General features: G+C 40.8%; 2 protein-coding genes across 2 annotated transcripts in view; both read left to right on the top strand.

The window, feature by feature from the left end:
- LOC113023928 (zeta-sarcoglycan-like) overlaps positions 1–22849 on the top strand; it is a 391227-nt gene that overhangs the window by 207633 nt on the left and 160745 nt on the right. Inside the window, exon 2 of the mRNA XM_026170405.1 lies at positions 702–911. Within this exon, the coding sequence (XP_026026190.1) occupies positions 702–911 (210 nt within the window). The remainder of the gene's footprint in view (positions 1–701; positions 912–22849) is intronic.
- Positions 7169–13286, top strand: LOC113023924 (uncharacterized). The gene is made up of 2 exons (XM_026170399.1): positions 7169–8369; positions 8400–13286. Exons 1-2 carry the CDS (start codon positions 7899–7901, stop codon positions 12582–12584), a joined length of 4656 nt encoding a protein of 1551 aa, XP_026026184.1. The 5' UTR covers positions 7169–7898; the 3' UTR covers positions 12585–13286.

The raw sequence follows: 22849 nt of genomic DNA, 5'->3' as shown, positions 1-22849 counted from the left end.
TTCTTTTAGTCATTTCCAAGTTATCATTGAGTTTTATTATGATAAGGTCTAATGCTGGAGTTTTTTGTTGTTTTTTTTGATGTATCCACATCTCAGGGTAACTTATTTCTAGTTTTCTTTTTAATGAGCTGCAGTATGAGATTGGCCCGGATCTAGCGCCTGTGGATCAGCTCCAAAAACTCTTATTTTGGATGCAAAATGTAGAGACCATTTATCTTATGCGTTGGCTAGATCTGACTGTATTTTAGTACACACCTGCAAATAAAAGACAAATCACAGTTATATGGTGTAATAGCTAATACCGATTGTACATTAACAGTGTTCCTCCAACTGGAGGCATCTGGTACAGGCTTACCTATGCCTTAAAATGGCCACAACACTGACTGAAAGGGAGAAATAAGATTCCATTAATTGCTTGTTTTTGAATTTGTTTCTTCACAGTCATAACATTTCTCCACATTTGTTTATCATCCTTGTATAACTAAATGAATACAAACATTCACAATAATAGACAACATATGTTCAGTATTTTACTAGGGCATCTACAGCTGACAAACAGGGATAATAAACCCTCTGCATTTCCATTTCTTAAAAAAAATGTCAGTATATAGATATTCTTCAAATAAAATTGAAGAATGAGAGAAATTTCTCAAAAAAAATGTTACATCTTACATGTAACATTATATTTGTGTCTCCCTCAGATGACCCAGGAGCAGTATATCCTTGCAGCACAGCCCAACCCCCTCCACCAGAGAGGGGCTTCAGTTTGTGGTGCGCAGGTTTATCCAGCAGTGGGAATCTATGGCTGGAGAAAGAGATGCTTGTACTTTTTCATCCTCCTCCTCCTCGTCACCATGATTGTCAACCTGGCACTGACCATCTGGATTCTCAAAGTCATGAACTTCACTCCGGTAAGAAGCGCGTGTGTGTGTTTATATCATTAAAGTGCCAGGATGTTATATGGGCTTGTGTTTATGTGGGGGTTTATGTGAAAAATCTGAGAGAGTGCATTTAAAAGGGCTTCTGTAATGTAATGGAACATGGGAGTGATGATAATTTATGTGTGTGTGTGTGTGTGTGTGTGTGTGTGTGTGTGTGTGTGTGTGTGTGTGTGTGTGTGTGTGTGTGTGTGTGTGTTTGGGGGGAGGGTTCTTTCTTCAAATTAAATCTTAATCAGTTGTCTTCACTCTATATGAAGTTTGTTTAGTCAAACATATATTATTACGGTTACTGATTCCACTTCATTGTCGTTCACATGAACACATTGTTCATATCTTTGTCCACATCTCTTGGACCTAAGCAAATACCTGCATAGTGGCTGACATTGAAACTATAAACTCTAGATTCATGTTCACTGTGGGAGGACACAATAAAGTAATCCAGGAGAATCAACAAAGACATTGAAGGCTCATCCCCAAACCTGTTTTTCTTCATTGTGTATTCAGTATAGGTGGTATTAGACTTTGCTCCTCTGTTCCATCATCACTGTAATTTTAACTGTGTCCTTATTTTTTGTGTGTTTTATTAATCCTGTTAATATATACACACCAAGGCTCATGTCCTGCTTTGTAAACACTTTCTAAGGCTTACATCATACACACATGCAATATCCATTATTGCCCCGGGGCCTAAGAACCTACACTGTGATAGTAGAATGTGAATGAGGCAGAATTTGACCCCTGTAAACCTCTAGTAAAGTCTTTCCACATAATGCCTTATGTTTCAGTAAGCAACTTCAGAATATTAAGATGGGAGAAAAAGGGTCCGAGAGGTGGATGGGTAAATGCCTCAGGGAAGACACAGCAAGCAAGAAGTATAAAAGAGATGAAGATATGGCATAGGCCATGCCGTTTGTGTGAAAATAACAGAGGCAGATACAAATATTTTTCACAGACAATCCTCAAAGAATTCTATATATCAAAATAAATACATTTATAGTCTTGTAAAAAAGTAGTTCGTTCAAACTGCCTGTTAGAGGTGTGACTGGTGTTATGTGATAGGTGGGTGCTAAGGAAGCTATTCAGTAAACTCGACTCAGGTGGTTAATTGTACTAAAAGCCATCTATGTTATGTATTGTTTATATGTGGCACCAATTATCAGCTATGTCTATGAATGATGCATATGATACACATGATGTTGTTTTTGCTGCTGCAGAAAGACAATAATTAATTTTTCTATTTTAAATGGACGATTCTTCAGGGCCTGCAGCATGGCTATTTCAGTGTCTCATGGAGGGAGGTGGGTGGTGGATGAGCTGACATATAGTCTGACATTCAGTCACTGGTGCAAAAACTTGTTACCAAAGTATACACTAACACATTCCAGCCTGAAAGTAGTTCAGGTCAGATTTTAGCAAAAAGCAATAAGCGAAATGCTAAGTCAAGAAGACACAGACGTAATATTGGAAAGGAGTTACTTATATCTGTGATAGATAAATAAATCAGACATGGGTTTATCTAGCATCCAGACTAAAACATAGTGACTGTATACCACATTAGGATCTGTTTAAATAAATAACAGGAGATGGAGCAACACACCTTATACACAGTATTATATTATTTTATCTTTTTAAAACTGTCACAGTAAACATGAATCTCATGTCAGAAAGAAGACATATTAACGTGTTACTTGTTAACCCACTGCTGGCTGCTGCACGTTTCTTTCACAGAAAAGTAAGTTTAGTGAGTTTGTGATTGACCTATGGAGAAAGAGAAAGCAAGCAATGGTGGGAATTTACTCAGAAAAAAAAGGGTGGTAGCAACTGGAGCAGAGGAAAGTTACAATTAGCAATTTAGACTATGAAGTGCCAGTGTAATAGCTGCATGATTTCCCTGCCAGCTTTAAGCCTGTTTCTTCAGTTGGTTTAGAGATAGAGATCAACAGATGAGTTGGAGCAGAGCAAAGTTATAGTTTAGACTGTGAAGTATTAGTATTGACTGCAGTTTTGAAGCAGAAGACCTCGGGCGCTTACTAATTTCCTCCAAAAAAAAAAAAAAACATTATAGTGCATAAAAGAGTGAACAGTGTAGAATTTCGCCTTCTAAAAATTCCAGGAGAGGATTGTTGCTCACTGGAGAAATCTGAATATTTTTTTGGAATTTCTTATGATTTACTAATTTCCCTTCTAACAGCCAGCTCTGAGTCTTCAGCTGGTTCAGAGATATGGATCGACTTATCTGAGAGGAGTAGTTTGTTAGTTTATGAAATCAATGAATAATTGAAAAAATAAGCAGCAACATGGTCACGCAGCACCCTTTTTCTTGATGACTATAACTTGTTTACAGAAAAATGCAACCATCAAGTATATTGCTTAAAATGCGCAGTGCATGATTTAGACCTCAAATCATGGTGCGAATAGCTAAATAGAAAAAGACTGAATTTATAAGTGATGCAATTCTCCATCATAGTTCTTTGCTTATTTGAAGATGTGTATTTATATTTACTGGAGCACAGCTGTGTGACAAATTAAGTCTGCCAGCAGAGAAATTTGGCAATATGAGTTTTTAGTAATTTAGCTGCAATCTGGCACAAAGTGTACTTTAAAAAGTGTTCATGCTGTGCTTACCAGGGAGCCTCCATTGTATTCCAAAAAAAAGCTGCATGTAGTGCAGTTACTGTATTAGTGAGCAATTCAAATACAATGGCTTTAAAAATTCCATTAAAATCAAATGTTTGCGATAAATTATTGAAACTTTGCTAAAGAAGTAAAAAAACAACAACACTATTTTCATCATGTAAATAATGTGCCTGTACTGTATCATTGTAATCACAGCAAAGTAAGTTCAGAGGTAGCTAATATATACCATTCAGCCACAACTTTGAAATCACTGGTTTATTCTTACATAGGTCCCCTTTGTGACAAAGGGGCTCTGCAGGTATCTTGTGGTATCTGTCAGTGGATGTTAGCAGAAGATTCTCTGGGGTGTATTATGTTGACTGATTTTGCAAGCACAGTTATCTGCTATTATTTTATAAGGCATATGCCATAAGAATAGAAACTCTTTAACTTACAAGCTCAGAAACACCAATGCACAACTAAATTTCCCTTCATAATTCCTAAATTTCTCTTCCAAATTTGGCTAGTGGGAGTTGGCATCATGTGTGGCCCAGTGATTGTCATTTTCATCATCACAATTCAAATCACATCTAGCTGGCCACAGTATAATGATGGCCTTTCTCAAACTTGTTGTTTTGTTTGGAGCTGCCAGATGTGATTGCCATTGTGATGTTTTGGGAAGAGAAAAAAAAAAGAGATTTGCTTTTGAAGAGACAGCTTTGGCAGTAAATTGGAGAGCAGGGACTGGTGGGGATATAAGTTTATATGTGTGTGTGTGTTTGTATTTGTTCAAGAGAAAGAGAACAAGAGAGAAAGCGAAGCTGAGGGAGAAAGAATATGTGCGTGTATTTGTGTGTGTGCCAGCAATTATTCAGCAATTGTTCATGCTGACGTGTGTATATGTCTGACGTGTGTGTGACTTTTCATGCCTGTGTGTACCGATACTCACATGTGATTGTGTTTATGTTCTCCCCTGAGTCCTTTGGGCCTTCACAGCAGAGAAATTCAATTTCAGTTGTCACTCACCAATCAGCCTGCCTAATTCCTGTCTGGACTTGAGCGTGGTGTGTTTGTGTGCATGTGTGTGTCTTAGAGTGTGCACTGTGTAGAGTGAGTGTTTTCTTTTTTACCTGCTTATTCTTTTTGGCTAAGCATAATGTAATTTGTAATGTGTTGCCTTGTGTGCTTCCATAATGACCCCTTTTAATATGTGCGTAAATTATTAAAATACTTCTGCTACAACATTAAGCCATAAACCAGATGCGATTTTACAACACTGAGAATTGCATTTCAACTTTGGCCTTACAAAACCATTGTCCAGTTTTGCTAAGTGTGTATGTTAAAACAGCAGAATTCGTTTTTATAGTGTGGTTGAAACTCCTGAGTTGAAACATTTATGTGTAACTTTGTGCAGAAGCTTTATTCTTTCACCACACCGAAGCGATAAATAGTCTATGAATAACTATAAAACTGTCAGAGGTCTGCAGTGTGTTTCAGCATTCATACACACACACACACACACACACACACACACACACACACACACACAGCTTTTATGCTGATAAAAATTTTACTGGCAGTGAGTGCAGTGGGCTTTTATTGTTTTTAAGTCCTGATTGGCTGCCAATCAGTGGGGTCATAAAATAAAATCGTATTCTTGTGGTACTTCTCAGATCAGTGTCACAAAAGGTTTTAAAACAACAATTGGAAAATCTATAAAAATCGCCATCATTAATTAGCAATGTGGTTATAGCTACATAAATAGTTTGAAACAAAAAAATACGACAGGGTATAAAAGAGGCCAAAACAATTCTAGCTCATGTATCTCATAAAACTAAGGGAACAGACAGACAAAGACAGCAATGACTACAGGTCAGGGTCATCAGCTTTGATTGTCGTATTCTGGGCTGACGTGACTCCCGTTAATGGCTTAATTTTGCTGTAAACTCAGCCAATTTACTTTAACCCCCTGAAACCCACCAAGATCCCAGCCAGGCACTCCACATTTCTCCTTAAAGGCCTGTGACTGAAAGTTTCTAATACTGTCTTTTGGATAAAAGCATTTTTGTACATACTATATTTTAACATACTTGAATATCAATACTTAGCAATGAATCAGGAATTTAAAAATGGGCCTGTGTCAATAAGATATTTTGCAGTAATTTATATTTTTACCTCCTAGTCACCACAAATGCTCTGGGTGGCATTCATCTGAATTAATTACTCCTCTGCTTACCTTTATTATTACCATGCACAGTGCAGAGTGTAAATGTTTATTTACTCTTTGATGATGGTGATACTGAGTTGAGTTGTTGAGGATATTGTGAGTTTTCAGTAAGTGCTGCCGTTTTTGCCAGAGTTGACGACTGTTCATGGGTGTTACTGAAACTTTCTTTGAAGTGGATCTAACATAGTCAGACTTGGAAAATTAGTTTATAAAGTCTCATATGATGCGATATAATTAAATGTTGATGCACATTTTCCTGTTTATGAGCCCTGACTTCAGTATTTTATCTGCATTCCATCTTTTCTTTGTATGGGAATACTCACTACAAAACTAAGTTGAGATTTTGGGCCTTAACGTCACCCTTTCATGAATGTGCGCTGTACACTGTTTCAGCATGAATTCCAGAGTAAACATTTGAGCAAGCATCTTCATTGACTTGAGATTGCTTTCATTTTCAAGATATGTATACTAGCTGCCTACCAAGAAAAATGTTTAACCAATCATGCTCACATCTCCACAATGAGTTACTGAGATGCAAGACAGTTTCAGAAGATCTGATGTGCAGTAAGCATTGGGTCCTTTAAATGTTTATGCCTTCATTTTTTGTCTAAAAAATCTTTATTATTGGCAAATTATTTCAAAATGTTTACTTCAATTACTTCAACTAAAGGAAAATTAGACTTACCTCATTGAAAATGAGGTACCAGTGCTTATATGTAAATAAAGATGTGTTGTTCTATGCCAAATTAGATTAAAGGGACGAGAAAGAGTGGAAAGCATTCTCTGTCTGAAGCTTTTAGTCAGTGCTGTTTAGCAGAATGTTTGTCATTTCCTTCAGGCAAACAGAGCAATAGGCACATGATCTCAATTAGTGGATGGATTGGTCTTTGCTGTCACAGCTGCATTGCAGTTTATGTTGATCAGATGTGCGTGTGTGTGTATGTGTGTTTCATACTAGACTTGATATTGAAAGCTTAATTTCTTTACCAAAGGAAAAAAAACTAATCTGAGTGATTAGTGTGGTAAAGAGAGACGAGCGATGGAAACAAAGGGAGGTTTGAGTGAGAGAGGCAAGCAGAGGAGATGGTGAGTGATGTATCGAAGAAGACGGGAAAAGGAAGGAGAGGGAGTGAAAGGAGGAAGTATGTGTTCGTGTCGTTTAAATATCGTCCCATCATCCATTCTCAGCCTCTCTCTCCTATTGGCAGACTCTGGGGTCCTTTGGGACTTGGAGAGGTGTGTATTTCACCATCTCATGAAATGGAAGGGAGCGGATGATGGGCTGACAAAGACAAGTGTGTGAAGCTTGATGTGTGGCTGTTAAAGTGTGGCATATATATATATATATATATATATATATATATATATATTGTTATGACCCAGTGATGTGTTTGGTGGTATTTTCCCTTTTCTTTCTTTTTCCCTCTCCTAGAAGGTGGACACCTAGGCGTGGCTGCTAAGTATCCGGGTGGAGTCTTTACCTATCCTCGGATTGGATAATTGATGGACCACCTCCAGTACTTAACGTCCGGATGACAGACACCTGGCAGTGTTTTTTTTGGGAACCCCGTTGACTCGATCACGGAGTTGTGTGTGTGATTATTGTAGTGCAGGCTGGAGTATTCACGTGTACCTCTAGCCTTGCCATGTAAATAATTGTAAATAAGTTAACCAGTGGCGGTCACTTTTTTGTTCCTTTATTGCATAACTTTCACTGTCGCAGCCTAGTAGGCGTGAGAAGCCGTTTTCTTTTGTTGAACAAGTTTTCTCCTGTTTTTCGTTAGATAGATAGGTAAGTGACTTGTCTTTTGTTTTGGCTTCTTTTTATTTTGGTGTAGGGAAGACTAGGGATTGTTTTATAGGGAGTTTTGTTTATTGTTTTGGCATTGCTCACTGCTGATGTAAATAAATGGCTGCTTAAATACTTAAAAAAGGTGTCGTTGTTGGGGTTTGTGCGTGGGTGGGAAGTGAGTGGGGCAAACTATTTGTTACGTTTATTTACTTGCCGGGACCAGAACGTAACATATTGGGGGCTCGTCCCTTTGGTGGTTCTTTTTGTGGCTTGTTTTCTTGGTTGGCGGTTTTTTCTTGTGTGGGGGGGTGTGTGTGTTAGGATGGAGTTTAAGTTGGAGGACTTCACTCTGAGCCCGTCTGCGGAGAAGTTGGACAGGTGTAAAAAGGCTGACCTCTTGCTTGTTGCTGAATTCTTTGATGTGACTGTGCCGTTGACTGCGAAGAAGAAAGAGCTTAGGGAGCTCCTGTGTGTCCAGTTGACGGACAGGGGGTTGTTTGGTGAGCCGGGTCCTGCAGGGGGGGTTGAGCTGGGGGCTGTTGCTGGTGTTTCTGCCCCACTGAAAAATCTCCCTGTTCCGCCTAGCCCTTCTGTGGAGGAGCTGCAGTTAACGCTGCGCATTAAGGAGGTGGAGCTAAAGAAACAGCAGTTGGAGGTGGACGCTATGCACTTGAGGATCAGGGCTCTGGAGGTAGAGAGGGGAGCCTCTGTGTCTGCCAGCCCTCCTGTACCTCGGTTAGCCCCGCAGTCACCATCCCCGCAGGTACCCTCCCCGGAGTCATCATCCCCGCAGGTACCCTCCCCGGGGTCATCATCCCCGCAGTCGCCATCTCCGCAGCCACCGGCCCCGATGCCAGGTGGTGGCTTTGATGTGAGTAAACACATCAAAATGGTGCCGGCGTTTCGGGAAACTGAGGTGGACTCGTATTTCACAGTGTTTGAACGTATCGCAGGTGCGCTGCACTGGCCAAAGGATGTGTGGTCTCTTTTACTCCAATGTAGATTGGTGGGGAAAGCTCAAGAGGTATGCACCGCTCTTTCTCTGGAGGACAGTTTTGACTATGATACGGTGAAGGCTGCTGTCCTACGCGCTTACGAGCTTGTGCCAGAGGCTTACAGGCAGAGATTTAGGGATGGGAAAAAATCCGCCAACCAGACCTATGTGGAGTTTGCCAGAGAAAAGAAAACTCTGTTTGATAAGTGGTGTCATGCTACAGAAGTAAAAACCTTGGAAGACCTGCGTGAGTTGGTGACGTTAGAAGAGTTTAAAAATCAACTACCAGACACTGTGGTAACCTACTTAAACGAACAGAAGGTTACGACTCTCGCCGCTGCTGCTATACGGGCTGATGAGTTTGTGTTGACACATAAAGTGATGTTTTCGGCTCCTGCTCACAGTTTTTCGTCTTCCGGTGGCCCGCCCCGATGGTCTCCAAGGGGCACCCGCCGTGCCATCCCCTCATCCGTTGAGAACCGCGTGTGTTTTTTTTGCCATGAGCAGGGACACCTTATTGCGGTTTGCCCTGCTCTGAAAAGAAAAGAAATGACCAGGAAGGGTGCATCTGCTTCCCCAATAAACCTTCTACAGATAAACCCTCCTCCTTTGGGGGAGGTGATGGTACCCGAAAATGATAAGGTAGATGAGGAGTTTAAGCCATTTGTGTCACACGGTTTTGTTTCCTTGATAGGGGAAGATCGGCGGGCTCCTGTCAGTATTTTGCGAGACACTGGTGCGAAACAGTCGCTCATTCGTGAGGGGGTTTTACCGTTTTCAGCTCAATCCTATTGTGGGGCTGATGTGTTAGCCTGGGGAGTTAGGATGTGTGTAATACGGGTTCCTTTACATTTGGTGCAGCTTTCGTCTCAGTTTTTGTCTGGTGAGGTTAAGCTTGGGGTGCGACCCCAGTTACCGGTGGCAGGTATTGACATCATTTTGGGAAACGATCTAGCTGGCTGCACAGTTTTTCCGTCGCCAGAAGTAGTTGATATACCACTTACAGATAATAGTGGTTTCGCTTGTGCTACATCAAATGCTGTTCCTTTGTTCCCCGTGTGTGCTGTGACACGTGCGCAGGCACGCAAACAGGGTGACGTGGTGGGTCTTAGCGACTTTTTCTTAAGCGCTTTAGACACACTGAGTTTGCAACCCGCCTGTGAAGGTACCCCTGTCTCTGTATCACTTCAGCCGGATGAGGAGACTATGACTCTGTCAGTAGATAAAGACAAGCTTATAGAAATTCAAAAAAATGATGAGAGCTTGTCATCTTGTTGGGCGTATGTGACCGAGCCTAAGAGTGGGAGATCTGCGTCCTACCTTATTGAGGATGGGGTGCTGATGCGCTACTGGACTCCCAGTTCTGGCTGCACCCATGAGGGAGTGCAGCAGATTGTTGTTCCGCAGTCGCTTCGTCCCCAGGTCCTAAGCTTGGCACATGACCACATTATGTCCGGTCATTTGGGAATCACAAAAACATATAACCGTGTCCTCCGTTATTTCTTTTGGCCTGGTCTCAAATCTGATGTGGTAAGATTCTGCCGCTCGTGTCACACGTGTCAGCTTGCCGGTAAACCAAATCAGGCGATTCCCGCTGCTCCGCTACAACCCATCCCGGTTGTTGGGGAACCTTTTGAACATGTCATTGTTGACTGTGTGGGTCCTCTTCCTAAAACACAGTCCGGAAATCAATACCTACTTACCATGATGTGTATTACCACTCGTTATCCGGAGGCCATTCCACTACGCTCATTAAAAACCCGTGGGATTGTGAAAGCATTAGTTAAGTTTTTTTCCACTTTCGGGTTGCCTAAACGCATCCAAACTGATCAGGGCACAAACTTTATGTCTAAAATCTTTGCCCAGGTCATGACAGAGCTCGGAGTCACTCATCACACTTCAAGCGCATACCACCCGGAGAGTCAGGGTGCATTAGAAAGGTTCCATCAAACCCTAAAAAACATGCTCCGCAAATTTTGCACGGAGTCTGGCCGTGAGTGGGATGAGGGGGTGCCACTACTGTTGTTTGCCGTCAGGGAGACATGTCAGGAGTCTTTGGGGTTCAGTCCAGCTGATTTGGTTTTTGGCCACACGGTGCGCGGTCCGTTACGTCTCCTGAAAGAGAAATTTCTCTCAGATAGTCATCGGCCGAAAGAAAATATTCTGGACTATGTTAGTTTGTTTAAGGAGAGGCTACATAATGCCTGTGCTTTGGCTCGTGACATGCTGGCAAAGGCTCAGGTTAGAATGAAAACACATTTTGATAAGAAGTCTGTAGTACGGATGTTCCAGTCAGGTGACCGTGTGTTGGCTTTCTTGCCGGTTGTTGGTTCTTCCCTGCAAGCAAAGTTTTCCGGTCCGTATGTCATTGAGTGCAAACTAAGTGAGACGGACTATGTGGTGTTAACCCCTGATCGTAAGAGGAAAAGTCGCGTTTGTCACATCAACATGCTAAAGGAATACATTGATCGTGACCGCTCTAGTTTGGCACCTGTTGTGTCACCTATTGTGTCGGTATCCGTTTCTCCACCCTTGTATAGTCCCGGCGATGACGGGTTGGATGACAGGCACACCTCTGTTTCGGGTGCGCGTCTTGGGAACTCTGAAATCTTGGCTGACTTGGATGCCTATTTGGCGCCCCTGTCTGATCCCGCTAAGTCTGATGTCCGTGAGCTCATTACAAACTACTCTGCTCTTTTCGGTGACATCCCCACTCAAACGCATGTATTAAGTCATGATATTGATGTGGGTGACCATAAGCCCATAAAGCAGCATGCATACCGGGTAAATCCCACTAAGCGGGCCATTATGCAGCAAGAAGTCCAGTATCTTCTTGACCACGGTTTTGCTTTCCCCAGTAATAGCTCTTGGAGCTCACCATCACTTCTCGTTCCAAAATCCGATCAAACTCCCCGTTTCTGTAATGATTTCCGAAAAGTAAATGCTGTTACGAAACCCGATTCGTTTCCTCTCCCACGTATGGATGATCTGGTCGATCGTGTGGGTTCGGCAAACTTTGTAACCAAACTTGACCTCTTAAAAGGGTACTGGCAGGTCCCCTTAACTCAACGCGCATCAGAAATCAGTGCCTTTGTTACACCCGATCATTTTTTGCAATATACCGTCATGCCGTTCGGGTTGAGAAATGCCCCCGCCACATTTCAACGACTGATGAACACTGTGTTACAGGGAGTCGTAAATTGCGAAGTGTATCTGGATGATATAGTGGCCTATTCCTCCACCTGGACTGAACACCTCAAGATTCTCAGGGAAATATTTGACCGGTTGCATGATGCCTCTCTGACACTGAATCTGGCTAAGTGTGAATTTGGAAAGGCGGTTGTAACTTATCTAGGGAAACAAGTAGGACAAGGTAGAGTCCTCCCTGTTGCTGTGAAAGTGCAGGCAATAGTAGACTTTCCAGTTCCACAGACTCGCCGGGAGCTGCGGCGTTTTTTGGGCATGGTAGGTTATTACCGTGGGTTCTGCAAAAACTTCTCTGAGGTAGTAGCCCCGTTAACCAGTCTTGCCAGTCCAAAATCGCCATTTGTGTGGACAGAGAAATGTCAGTTCGCTTTCGAAGCTGCTAAAGCTCTCCTTTGTAGTGCTCCGGTGTTGGCCGCCCCTGATTTTACACATCCGTTCAAGCTTGAGGTGGACGCCAGTGTTTTGGGGGCAGGTGCAGTGCTCGTGCAGGAGGATGACAATGGCATTGACCACCCAGTCTGCTTCTTTTCTAGAAAATTTCTAAAACACCAACTGCATTACAGCACGATTGAAAAGGAAGCCTTAGCCTTGCTATTGGCCTTGCAGCACTTTGAAGTGTACCTGGGATCTAGTCCTGTTCCAACCATTGTGTTCTCTGACCATAACCCTCTCCAGTTTCTATCTCGGATGCAAAACAGTAACCAGCGCCTTATGCGTTGGTCCCTACTCCTTCAGGACTTCAACATTGAGATCCGATATAAAAAGGGCTTAGAGAACGTTATGGCTGATGCCCTCTCTAGGGCTTAAATCAAACATCTTTGTGTGGGGTTGGATGTTTGATTTTTTTTGGGTGGGGGAAACTGTTATGACCCAGTGATGTGTTTGGTGGTATTTTCCCTTTTCTTTCTTTTTCCCTCTCCTAGAAGGTGGACACCTAGGCGTGGCTGCTAAGTATCCGGGTGGAGTCTTTACCTATCCTCGGATTGGATAATTGATGGACCACCTCCAGTACTTAACGTCCGGATGACAGACACCTGGCAGTGTTTTTTTTGGGAACCCCGTTGACTCGATCACGGAGTTGTGTGTGTGATTATTGTAGTGCAGGCTGGAGTATTCACGTGTACCTCTAGCCTTGCCATGTAAATAATTGTAAATAAGTTAACTAGTGGCGGTCACTTTTTTGTTCCTTTATTGTATAACTTTCACTGTCGCAGCCTAGTAGGCGTGAGAAGCCGTTTTCTTTTGTTGAACAAGTTTTCTCCTGTTTTTCGTTAGATAGATAGGTAAGTGACTTGTCTTTTGTTTTGGCTTCTTTTTATTTTGGTGTAGGGAAGACTAGGGATTGTTTTATAGGGAGTTTTGTTTATTGTTTTGGCATTGCTCACTGCTGATGTAAATAAATGGCTGCTTAAATACTTAAAAAAGGTGTCGTTGTTGGGGTTTGTGCGTGGGTGGGAAGTGAGTGGGGCAAACTATTTGTTACGTTTATTTACTTGCCGGGACCAGAACGTAACAATATATATATATATATATATATATATATACACAAAATTCACGGTTCGGTTCGGTTCGATACTTTGGTATCACGGTTCGATATTTTTTCGATACAAAATAAAATGTTCATGCCTTTTTAATTTGTCATTTATTAAAATTATAAATATATATTTTAACTCAAAAGTACATTTTTTTAATTTAACCCTAACCCTTGTGCGTGTTTTTTATTTTGACAGCGAATGCGCACCTGCGGACCACATATGTGCACCCCTGGTTATTTAGCTCATCATATCGCAGCCACAGAAATTATTTGGGGGGGCTAGACAGCATGGGGCTAGACAGCCAACACGTTAACGAGCTAACTGCGCTAACACGCTAGCTCCCACCAATGTAATTGAGCATTGCATAGCACATCCAACATACTGTTTTACTTTAGTCCATGAGCGCTTACCTTCAGGGTCATACGTCACATGAAAACCAAAATAATTCCAAACGCCAGATCTGAATGAGGGTGGGGGAGGTTCAGTTTGCCATGTTGCAAGGAGAGCTTAACTTCTGCCTCGCTAGCTTGCCCTGCACTCTTCCTTCTGACTATGCTGTCTGTGTGGAGCGCTCAGTGGATCTGCGCTCGACAGTGCAGCCTAGGCGGAGTAGTCGAACGCAGATTCACTGAGCGCTCCACACAGACAGCATCGTCAGAAGGAAAGTTGATAAAATAAATTACAAATGTATATATATATATATATATATGTATATATATATATATATATATATATATATATATATATATATATATATATATGAGAGAATGACCGAGCTAAGATCCTGTGGGACTTCCAGATACAGACGGACAAAATGGTGGTGGGTAACCAACCGGACATAGTGGTGGTAGACAAACAGAAGAAGACGGCCGTAGTGATCGATGTAGCGGTTCCGAATGACAGCAATATCAGGAAGAAGGAACACGAGAAGCTGGAGAAATCCCAAGGGCTCAGAGAAGAGCTCGAGAGAATGTGGAGGGTTAGGGTTAGGGCGCTAACCCTCATGGCGCTGAGAATATAGCCCAGAAGAAGCGGATAGTATAGCTTTTATTTTGGAAAGAGCCATTTCTCTGTAATAAACTCTCTTTTCCAAAGATGAGTGATTCCTCAATCAGATACAGGGCTTGCAATATCGCTAGCCCGACGTCCCGGAGCTAGCGATTTTTTTCAGACGGGCTACCAAAATTCTTTCTCTTCCCTGCCCGTCGGGCTATTGTAGGAAAAATATATGTCAATGCTTTTGCATTCTTTCAGAAATGTAGCTGGGTAATTATGTCATTGGCATCGGTGAGCCACTGTCAATATGTGACATATTGAAGTCGCGTTTGAATTTGCGCTTGTTTTTTTGCTTTCACTTTGCAATCGTGCGAACTGTGTATAGAGAGCGACAGCACTGATCTGTGAGTGATGATAATTTGTGCACCAATTCCTCTGACATCGTCTTATTAATCGTTAGCTTACTATGGAAACATGACAAGTGAAATCTCCCGCAGCAAGCTTAAACATGTGAGAGGTTGATCGCGCAGAGAATCGCTGAGCTTATGTGAGTGCGTGTGTAAAAGCATTTCAGTTCTGCTGAGCCAAATAAGACAGGTCAGGGTGAAGAAGTGACAGCCAAAGAAAAGCTTACCACAAAACGGAGAAGTTATGACAAATCAGACTATAAGGCAAAAAGAAAGTGCAGCTTTATGGTTTCATGGACAAAATAATTTCTGTGGCTGCAATATGACGAGCTAAATAACCAGGGCTGCACATAAGTGGTCCGCAGGTGTGCATTCGCTGTCAAAATAAAAAACACGCACAAGGGTTAGGGTTAAATTTAAAAACTGTACTTTTGAGTTAAAATATATATTTATAATTTTAATAAATGACAAATTAAAAATGCTTGAACATTTTTTGTATCGAAAAAATATCGAACCGTGACACCAAAGTATCGAACCGAACCGAACCGTGAATTTTGTGTATCGTTGCACCCCTAATATATATATATAGCATATATATATATATATATATATATATATATAGCATATATAGCATATATATATATATAGCATATATAGCATATATAGCATATATATATATATATAGCATATATGTATATATCGTGGCTCAAGAGTTGGGTGTTTGTCTTGTAATCGGAAGGTTGCCGGTTCGAGCCCTGGCTCGGACAGTCTCGGTTGTTGTGTCCTTGGGCAAGACACTTCACCTACACTTCACTGGTGTTGGCCAGAGGGGCCGATGGCGCGATATGGCAGCCTCGCCTCTGTCAGTCTGCCCCAGGGCAGCTGTGGCTACAACTGTAGCTTGCCTCCACCAGTGTATGAATGTGAGAGTGAATGAATAGTGGAAGTGCTTTGAGGCGTCCCAAAAAGTGCTTTATAAATGCAATCCATTATTATATGTATGAAATTCAGGGTCATCATCTTCCACACCTCTGAACAATTTTCTGTGTGGATGCTATTTTTATATCTTTTTTTTTTTATAAGTTCTTTTAATGAAAGTCTTCTCATGCCCCATAAGCAGGGCCGGCCCGTGGCATAGGCCATATAGGCAAATGCTAAGGGCGCCGTCCATCAGGGGGCGCCACGCCAGTGCCACAAATGTTGAAAAAAAAAAAAAAGTTGGTACTATTATTTCTAAATACAAAAAATAATCCCACGTTAATTAAAATGCAAAGTAAAGCTCATTTAATAGAAATATTATTTGTTACAACATTACACTACACTGCTGATGTAGGGGGGCGCCACCTAAAATCTTGCCTAGGGCGCCAGATTGGTTAGGGCCGTTTCTGCCCATAAGACTTGTGTCTGGGTACTGGACCACCTCCATTTTGACAAAATCATGGTCCCTCAACTTGAGTTACTTTTTTTGGGACAGAGGATGAATTCACTAGGAGACATATGATGGGTGAAGAATGTTTTTATGACCAAAAACCTCCTGTATTTTTAATGTTCTCTCAGGTAGCTCAAGATGGTATGCTGGCATGCACCACAGTTAATATCGTTTACACTGAATGTTTTCCCTAAGTCTAGTCTCACCCTTGGAGACCACTTCATGATGCACAACCCAGCAAATGGTGAAGAATATAATGAGCACTCTCCTGGTCTCACTCCTCACCTGAGGCACTGCCTTTAGCTTTGGAAACTGTGGACTCTATAAGAGAAAACTGCTTAAAACTATTTGAATGTAACTTCCACACAAAAAGTCGACTTAGTAGGAACCAGAAGTTGCTTCTTTTCTGCAATCACAGTACACAGAGAGATCTAAAAATAGCAGCTAGGTATGCACCTGTCTGGACATGCCCAAACAGTTGCCCGTGAATGGTAAAGGCTTTAGGTTGTTAGGACCCTCCTGTGTGCGGGAGGTTAGAGTGAACTCCCATGACCCCAGACCAGCTGTACTCAGCTCCTGGTTTAGACCAGCCACTGTCACCGTGGCTCTTCACACCTGCACTGTGCAGTTTATTGCTCACACACATACAGACACACATGCATGCACACATTTTTCTCACTTTGTCAGTAACAGTGCTGACCTCAGGTAATGGAAGAGTCTAGCATGAAATACCTTGTCTTCTGGTGTCACAAACACCCACACACACAAACAAAAACTAGAGTTAATGTGACATATCCATCAGACTGCTGACATATCTGATGTTAATCTCTCGAATGGCCAGTAAACACCCAAACTCACATACTGTGCACATTCTTACATGAAAGAAATATAAGTAAGGTTTGATATTTTTCCCATTTGAAGTAAATTTTATGTCAATATAAATTACTGTAAAAAAGTGATTAGTGTGGTAAAGAGAGAAGAGAGAGCTAAACAAGTTATATTGTTTCTTTTGCTCAAAGTAGGCCTTTTGGAAGATTTGGAAGACTAACATAAATGTGATTTACTCTCACAGATAACTTACTTCGAAGGATACTGTACATTTTCTGTCATTTCTAGCCATTTAATAAACAAAATGGTTGAAATGTCCAATTTAAGGTACAACACAATGTTGCAAAATGTCTGCCTCAGCAGGTCAGTGTCACCTCATGCAATATACAAAAACTTGCCAGATCCTAATTTGATCGAGTATTCCCAGGGTACAACAGATCAAGACCAGTCCACCGTGGCCCGATCCCTGCAACCTACATGACCTCAGTGATCACCTCCTAACATCCTGGTGCCAGACATTATGTAAATACCACTTCATTTGCAATAATCGGGGGGGGGGGGGGGGGCTGCACAATATTAGACAGGTGGTTTTAATATTCCAATGTTGCACTGATAAATGAAGCTTATAATACAAGTGGTGAGATTCCATGAGCACTGTGAGCCACTGTGAACACAGAATACTGAAGCTCATCAAGCTCATCGAAGCACTGTCGCCACACAGTTTGACAGACAATTTTCTGAGAAAACCACTCCAACAAAGAATGCACAGCACCAGGGAGAGGGGGAGGAAAAGAAGGAGAATCTCCTTGATTACCACTTTGGACAGAACAAAGACATCTTTTTATAGAGTCAGCAACATTTTAAGTTTAAACTTAGAGAGAGACAAGAAATATAACATTGAATCACTGTGATGTGTATTTTTATGCATAGACCCAAGAGTATTTTTGGCTCTGTAAGACAACCATGGAGTTTCTGCATCTTTATGTAATGTATAAATGTGAATCAGTCAGCAGTTTAGTCCTGGTATTTCCAGTAGCAATATTTAAAATAATAAAAAAAAAAAAAACAACAACGAATATGCAGACATAATCACAGGAGACCTCTTTGTTTTCTGTCCAGCTCTGTAAATTCAGTACGTGAGTGCTTGAACAAAGAAACCGGATTGTTCAATTTAGTGTGTAAGTGTGTGAAAGCAAATTACCCAACAGTCAGCAGTTTTAGCCTTGTTATCTTAGCTGGCATTCAACCAAAGATATAAACAATGATAAATAATGAACACACACTCATGTTAATGGACTTTGTTTGCGTGTGCGCGTTTGTGTGTGTGTTCGATGGAGATACTCTGAAATGGCACATTTGTTTGTGTGTATGCATCTTCAGGGAAATAGAGGTTTGCTGTTAACGTTTATGCTGACGTCCTAGGTTGTTTGCTTAGATGTTTGTATTTTTAACATCACATGGAAAGTTTAAAAATAAACTACAATCCCTACATTTATTGTGAACATTACCTTACCTTGATTATTGAGAGATGAAAGAGTATTTTTAAATTTGGCATTGCAAACAGGCAGCAGTCAAATATAAAAGGATAAAATGGCTGAGAACATTTAAAATTTTTTCTTTTACATTGTGTTGATAATTATTGCAGAAAATGCATAGGCATGCCTGGGCATGTTGTATTGGTCTCCAAACTGACGTTCTGTAAAGATGCTAACCAACACTCACTTTCAAACAGGCACTCACTGTGACTGTGGCACTGCTGTCGTACAGCTGTTACTCTGATTCTGCTCCCAGATTTAAAATTCCCATCTGAGTAAAAGCAGAAAAGTTAAAAAACAAACAGAGAAACAACAGTTGAAATATGTATCATGTTTTGCAATGCCTTATGACTGGGAAAAATATCTTAAACTTGATATAAAATATATATATATAAATAGACAGAGAGATCTCTACTTTCAATGAAAATAATATTTATTTAAAGAGAAACAGATGACCATATGAAGTAAATGTACTAAGACTGAGTGTACCTGGAAGGGAGCTAAACTTCAGCTGACACTTTGCATTAAATTCCTTAGTTGAACCATCATATGTCTTATTTATCCATTAGTAGAAAATATACAGATGTGATATAACCGGTATGGCCTTGTAGCGAGAGCTATCATGAATTGGTGTCAGATGTATTCCACATAGACTGAACAGATGCATTCTCTGTTCCATTGTGCATTAAATGATTTCTAGAGGAGATGAAACTTTGAAAATCCCCAAGGGGAAATTGGATCATTGCAGCGGCAAATGAGATACAGCGAAGGAAAAATAGGGTTATAAATAAGAATAGAGCCAATTACAAGATTTCAAGTATAAGAAAGCAGATAAATACAGTGTGTCAGCATATTCAGCAGGTATAATAATGCTGTATGAGTTATGGTGTAACCAAAATCTCCTACCATAAAACCAAAAAAAATCTCTCTCTCCCTCTCTCTCTCTCTCTCTCTCTCACACACACACACACACACACACACACACACACACACACACACACACACACACACACACACACACACACACACACACACACACACACACACAATATGGAGGACTAGGTGGAGTAACTTCCATGTTAGGTGAGTGGCTACAGTAGATCCCAGCAACAATATCTGAGATCTCTGTCCAGAAGAGCACAGTACTAGGAGCAGGAAAGATACTGCACAAGACCCTTAAGCTCCCAGGCCTCTGGCAGACAACCCGAGCTTGAAGGATAGACAGCCTGCAGGGCCAAGAGGGGAATTTATGCAAGCAAGTTATATGGAATTATGTAGCAAAGTCACCCTTCGCTTTGGCCTTCTCTCGGAGAGCTTCATGATGTAGTCACCTGAAATGTTTTGCACGTCACAGGGCCTTTTCAGGGTTCATACGTGGAATTTCTTGCCTTCTTAATGGGGTTGGGACAATCAGTTGTGTTGTGCAGAGGTCCGCCAGCTTCAGAAATCACAAGTTAACAGCACCTCAGATTAAATCCCAGATGAATGCCACAGTTGCAGTAGCAGATGTGTCTTTACATTAACTGTTCAATCAGGTCTTTATGGTCATTTAGCTGCTAAGAAACCACAAAAGCAACAAGCAGATGAGAGTTGTGTGGGCCAAGAAATAGAAGGAATGGACATTAGACCAGTGGAAATCTGTGCTTTGGTCAGAGTCACAATCTGAGATCTTTGGTTCCACTTGTAGTGTCTTTGTGTGAAACAGAAAAGGTGAACGGATGGTCTTTACATGCATGGCTCCCACTGTGAAGCATGGAGGAGGGGGTGTGATGATGTGGGGGTGCTTCTCTCGTGACACTGTTGGGGATTTATCTAAAATTTAAGGCACACTGAACCAGCAGGCCTACCGCAGCATCCTGCAGTGACGTGTCGTCCCCTCAGCTTTGCATTTAGTTGGACCATCATTTATTTTTCAACAGGACAATGTCCCAAAACACACCTCCAGTCTGTGTAAGGGCTATTTGGCCCAGACCTCCACAGTCACCTGATCTAAACCCAACTGAGATGCTTTGGGATGAGATGGACCGCAGAGTGAAGGCAAAAGAGACAACAAGTGCTCAGCATCTCTGGGAAAACCATTTCAGGTGACTGCCTCATGAAGCTCATCGAGGGAATGCCAAGAGTGTGCAAAGCAGTAATCAAAGCAAAGGATGGCTATTTTGCAGAATCTAAAATATAATACATGTTTTGAGTTATTTAACATGTTTTTGTTCACTAGACAATCTCATATGTGGTCATTCATAGTTTTGGTGCCTTCAGTGAGAATCTACAATTTAGTAAAATTGTAAAAAATTAAAATAGTCATGAAACTAAAGAAAAAACATTAAATGAAATGGTGTATCCAAACTTTTGACTGGTAGTGTGTGTGTCTGTCAAAACATCTCCAGCACTGAATATTCTCACTAATATTGGGCACTAATATATGCGTCGATCAAACATGGTCAGAACTGATTACCAGAGTACACCAGGGAAAAGAGGATTTTATGATCTAGGTTTCCAAGCTTGTATTTGTTTTTGGGTTTTTGTTTTTTTTTTGTTTTTTTTAAGATCTTCATGTTCATTGTTAATCCTAAAAACAATATAGTATTTTAAAGTGCATGGTCATCACTATCATCTACCATATTTGTTCTCCAGTGATCAAAGTCTGGACAACAAAGTTTGTACTTTCAAATGTACTATTTTATTCCTTAGTTGATATGAACCTTTTCTGCATTTGTACTCTCAGTGGCGCTGGTGGAGGATCAAAGTGTGGACTTTGGATTACTAAAATCAATGCACAAGTTAACACACGTTCTCATTCTGTATTTTGATATTTCTTTCATCTCTCACCCTGTATGATTTCTTATTCATGATGTCCTTTGATTTCTCTCTTTGTTCTTGCGCAATAAGGTGACTTAGAATGATCTTTGAAAAAAAAGGTTAGACTTTCTGGCAAGTTTAAATGATTAGTAATCTTTTTTAACTTTCTTTTTCCCTTTCTTCTTTTCTTTTTCTAAGGGAACTAGGATGTGAGCTTCTTTTCAGTCATGGTACTTTGTTTGTTTGGTGAAGCACATGGTGACAGAATTATATTCAAGTTGAAAAAAACAACAACATCTAAGCAAGTCAAGAACACTTCTGAGTAGGTTGATGTATCATTGTCAAGGTCTGCGACAAAAAGCCTCCAGGAATATAAATGCAGAAGCTTTACAGCAAGGTGAAAAACTGTTCGCCCTCAAGAACAGGAAGACTAGCTTAGACTTATCCAGAAAACTTTTAAAAGAGGCTGTTCTAAAGATGTTTTTCTTTGCTCAGATGAAACCAAGATTAACATGTACCAGAATCATGAGAAGAAAAGAAAATATGTAAAAGGGAAAAATTGAGCATGATCTCAAGTATACCATATTATTTGTCAAACATGTTGGAGGCATTGTTATGGCATGGACTTGTATAGGTGCCAGTCGAACCAGGTTACTAGTGTTTATGATGATGTGAGTGCTGATAGAAGTAGCAGTATGAATTCTGAGTTGTACAGGGTTCAGACCTAATCAGACAACACTTCACAGTGCAAATGGATAATGACCAAATCCTACTGTAGAAGCAACCCAAGAGTTTCCCATGGTAAAGAAATGAGATATTCCTTAATGGATAAGTCAGTAACCTGAAGTTTGCGCAACAGAGCATGCCTTTCAATTATTAAATACAAAACTGAATGCAGAGAGACTCATAAACAAGCAGCAACTGAAGGCTGCTACAGTAAAGACCTGGCAGAGGTTCTCCAGGGAGATTTTTTGGTTTTGTTAAGCATCTCACTGCATGTAGTGCCAACTAAGGACCCTCTGTCCATGACTCTTACCCTAACCATTCAGTCATTTCGGAGTGTTGAATGACCTAAAATGTGCCTGAAATGTCAAGCTAGTTAGACCAAATTTATATCACATCTGCTGAAGTTTATTAAGGTGTTATCAATTTATTTATAAACCAAAGTGAAACTATTCCTTTACATTAAAATCTCACATCTCAAATTAAATTAAACCAGTTCTCATTGGCCACCAATCATAATGATTGTGATTTGCCTATCCATTTATATCATTTCTTCTCATCATCTAAAATTTATACTGCAGAGATTAGACATAGTAACTAAGAACATAAAATGTGTAGGTTAAAAAAAGAAAATTATTGCAACAATGAAGCGTGTAAAGTTAAGAATATTAATACAAATACAATTTTGACCAGTAACCTGTTCAAAAATCATCGCAGTTAACATCACTGTTAACCATAAATCATGTATATAGTCCATTAAGCGAGGCTGAACCTCAACTCATTAGCACAAAAAAATGACATGAGATGCTTACCATAAGCA

The sequence above is a fragment of the Astatotilapia calliptera genome, chromosome 6, assembly GCF_900246225.1.
Source record: "Astatotilapia calliptera chromosome 6, fAstCal1.2, whole genome shotgun sequence".
Taxonomy (NCBI): Eukaryota; Metazoa; Chordata; class Actinopteri; order Cichliformes; family Cichlidae; genus Astatotilapia; species Astatotilapia calliptera.
The sequence above is the reverse complement of the archived record's forward strand: the minus strand, read 5'-3'. Positions and strand labels throughout refer to the sequence as shown.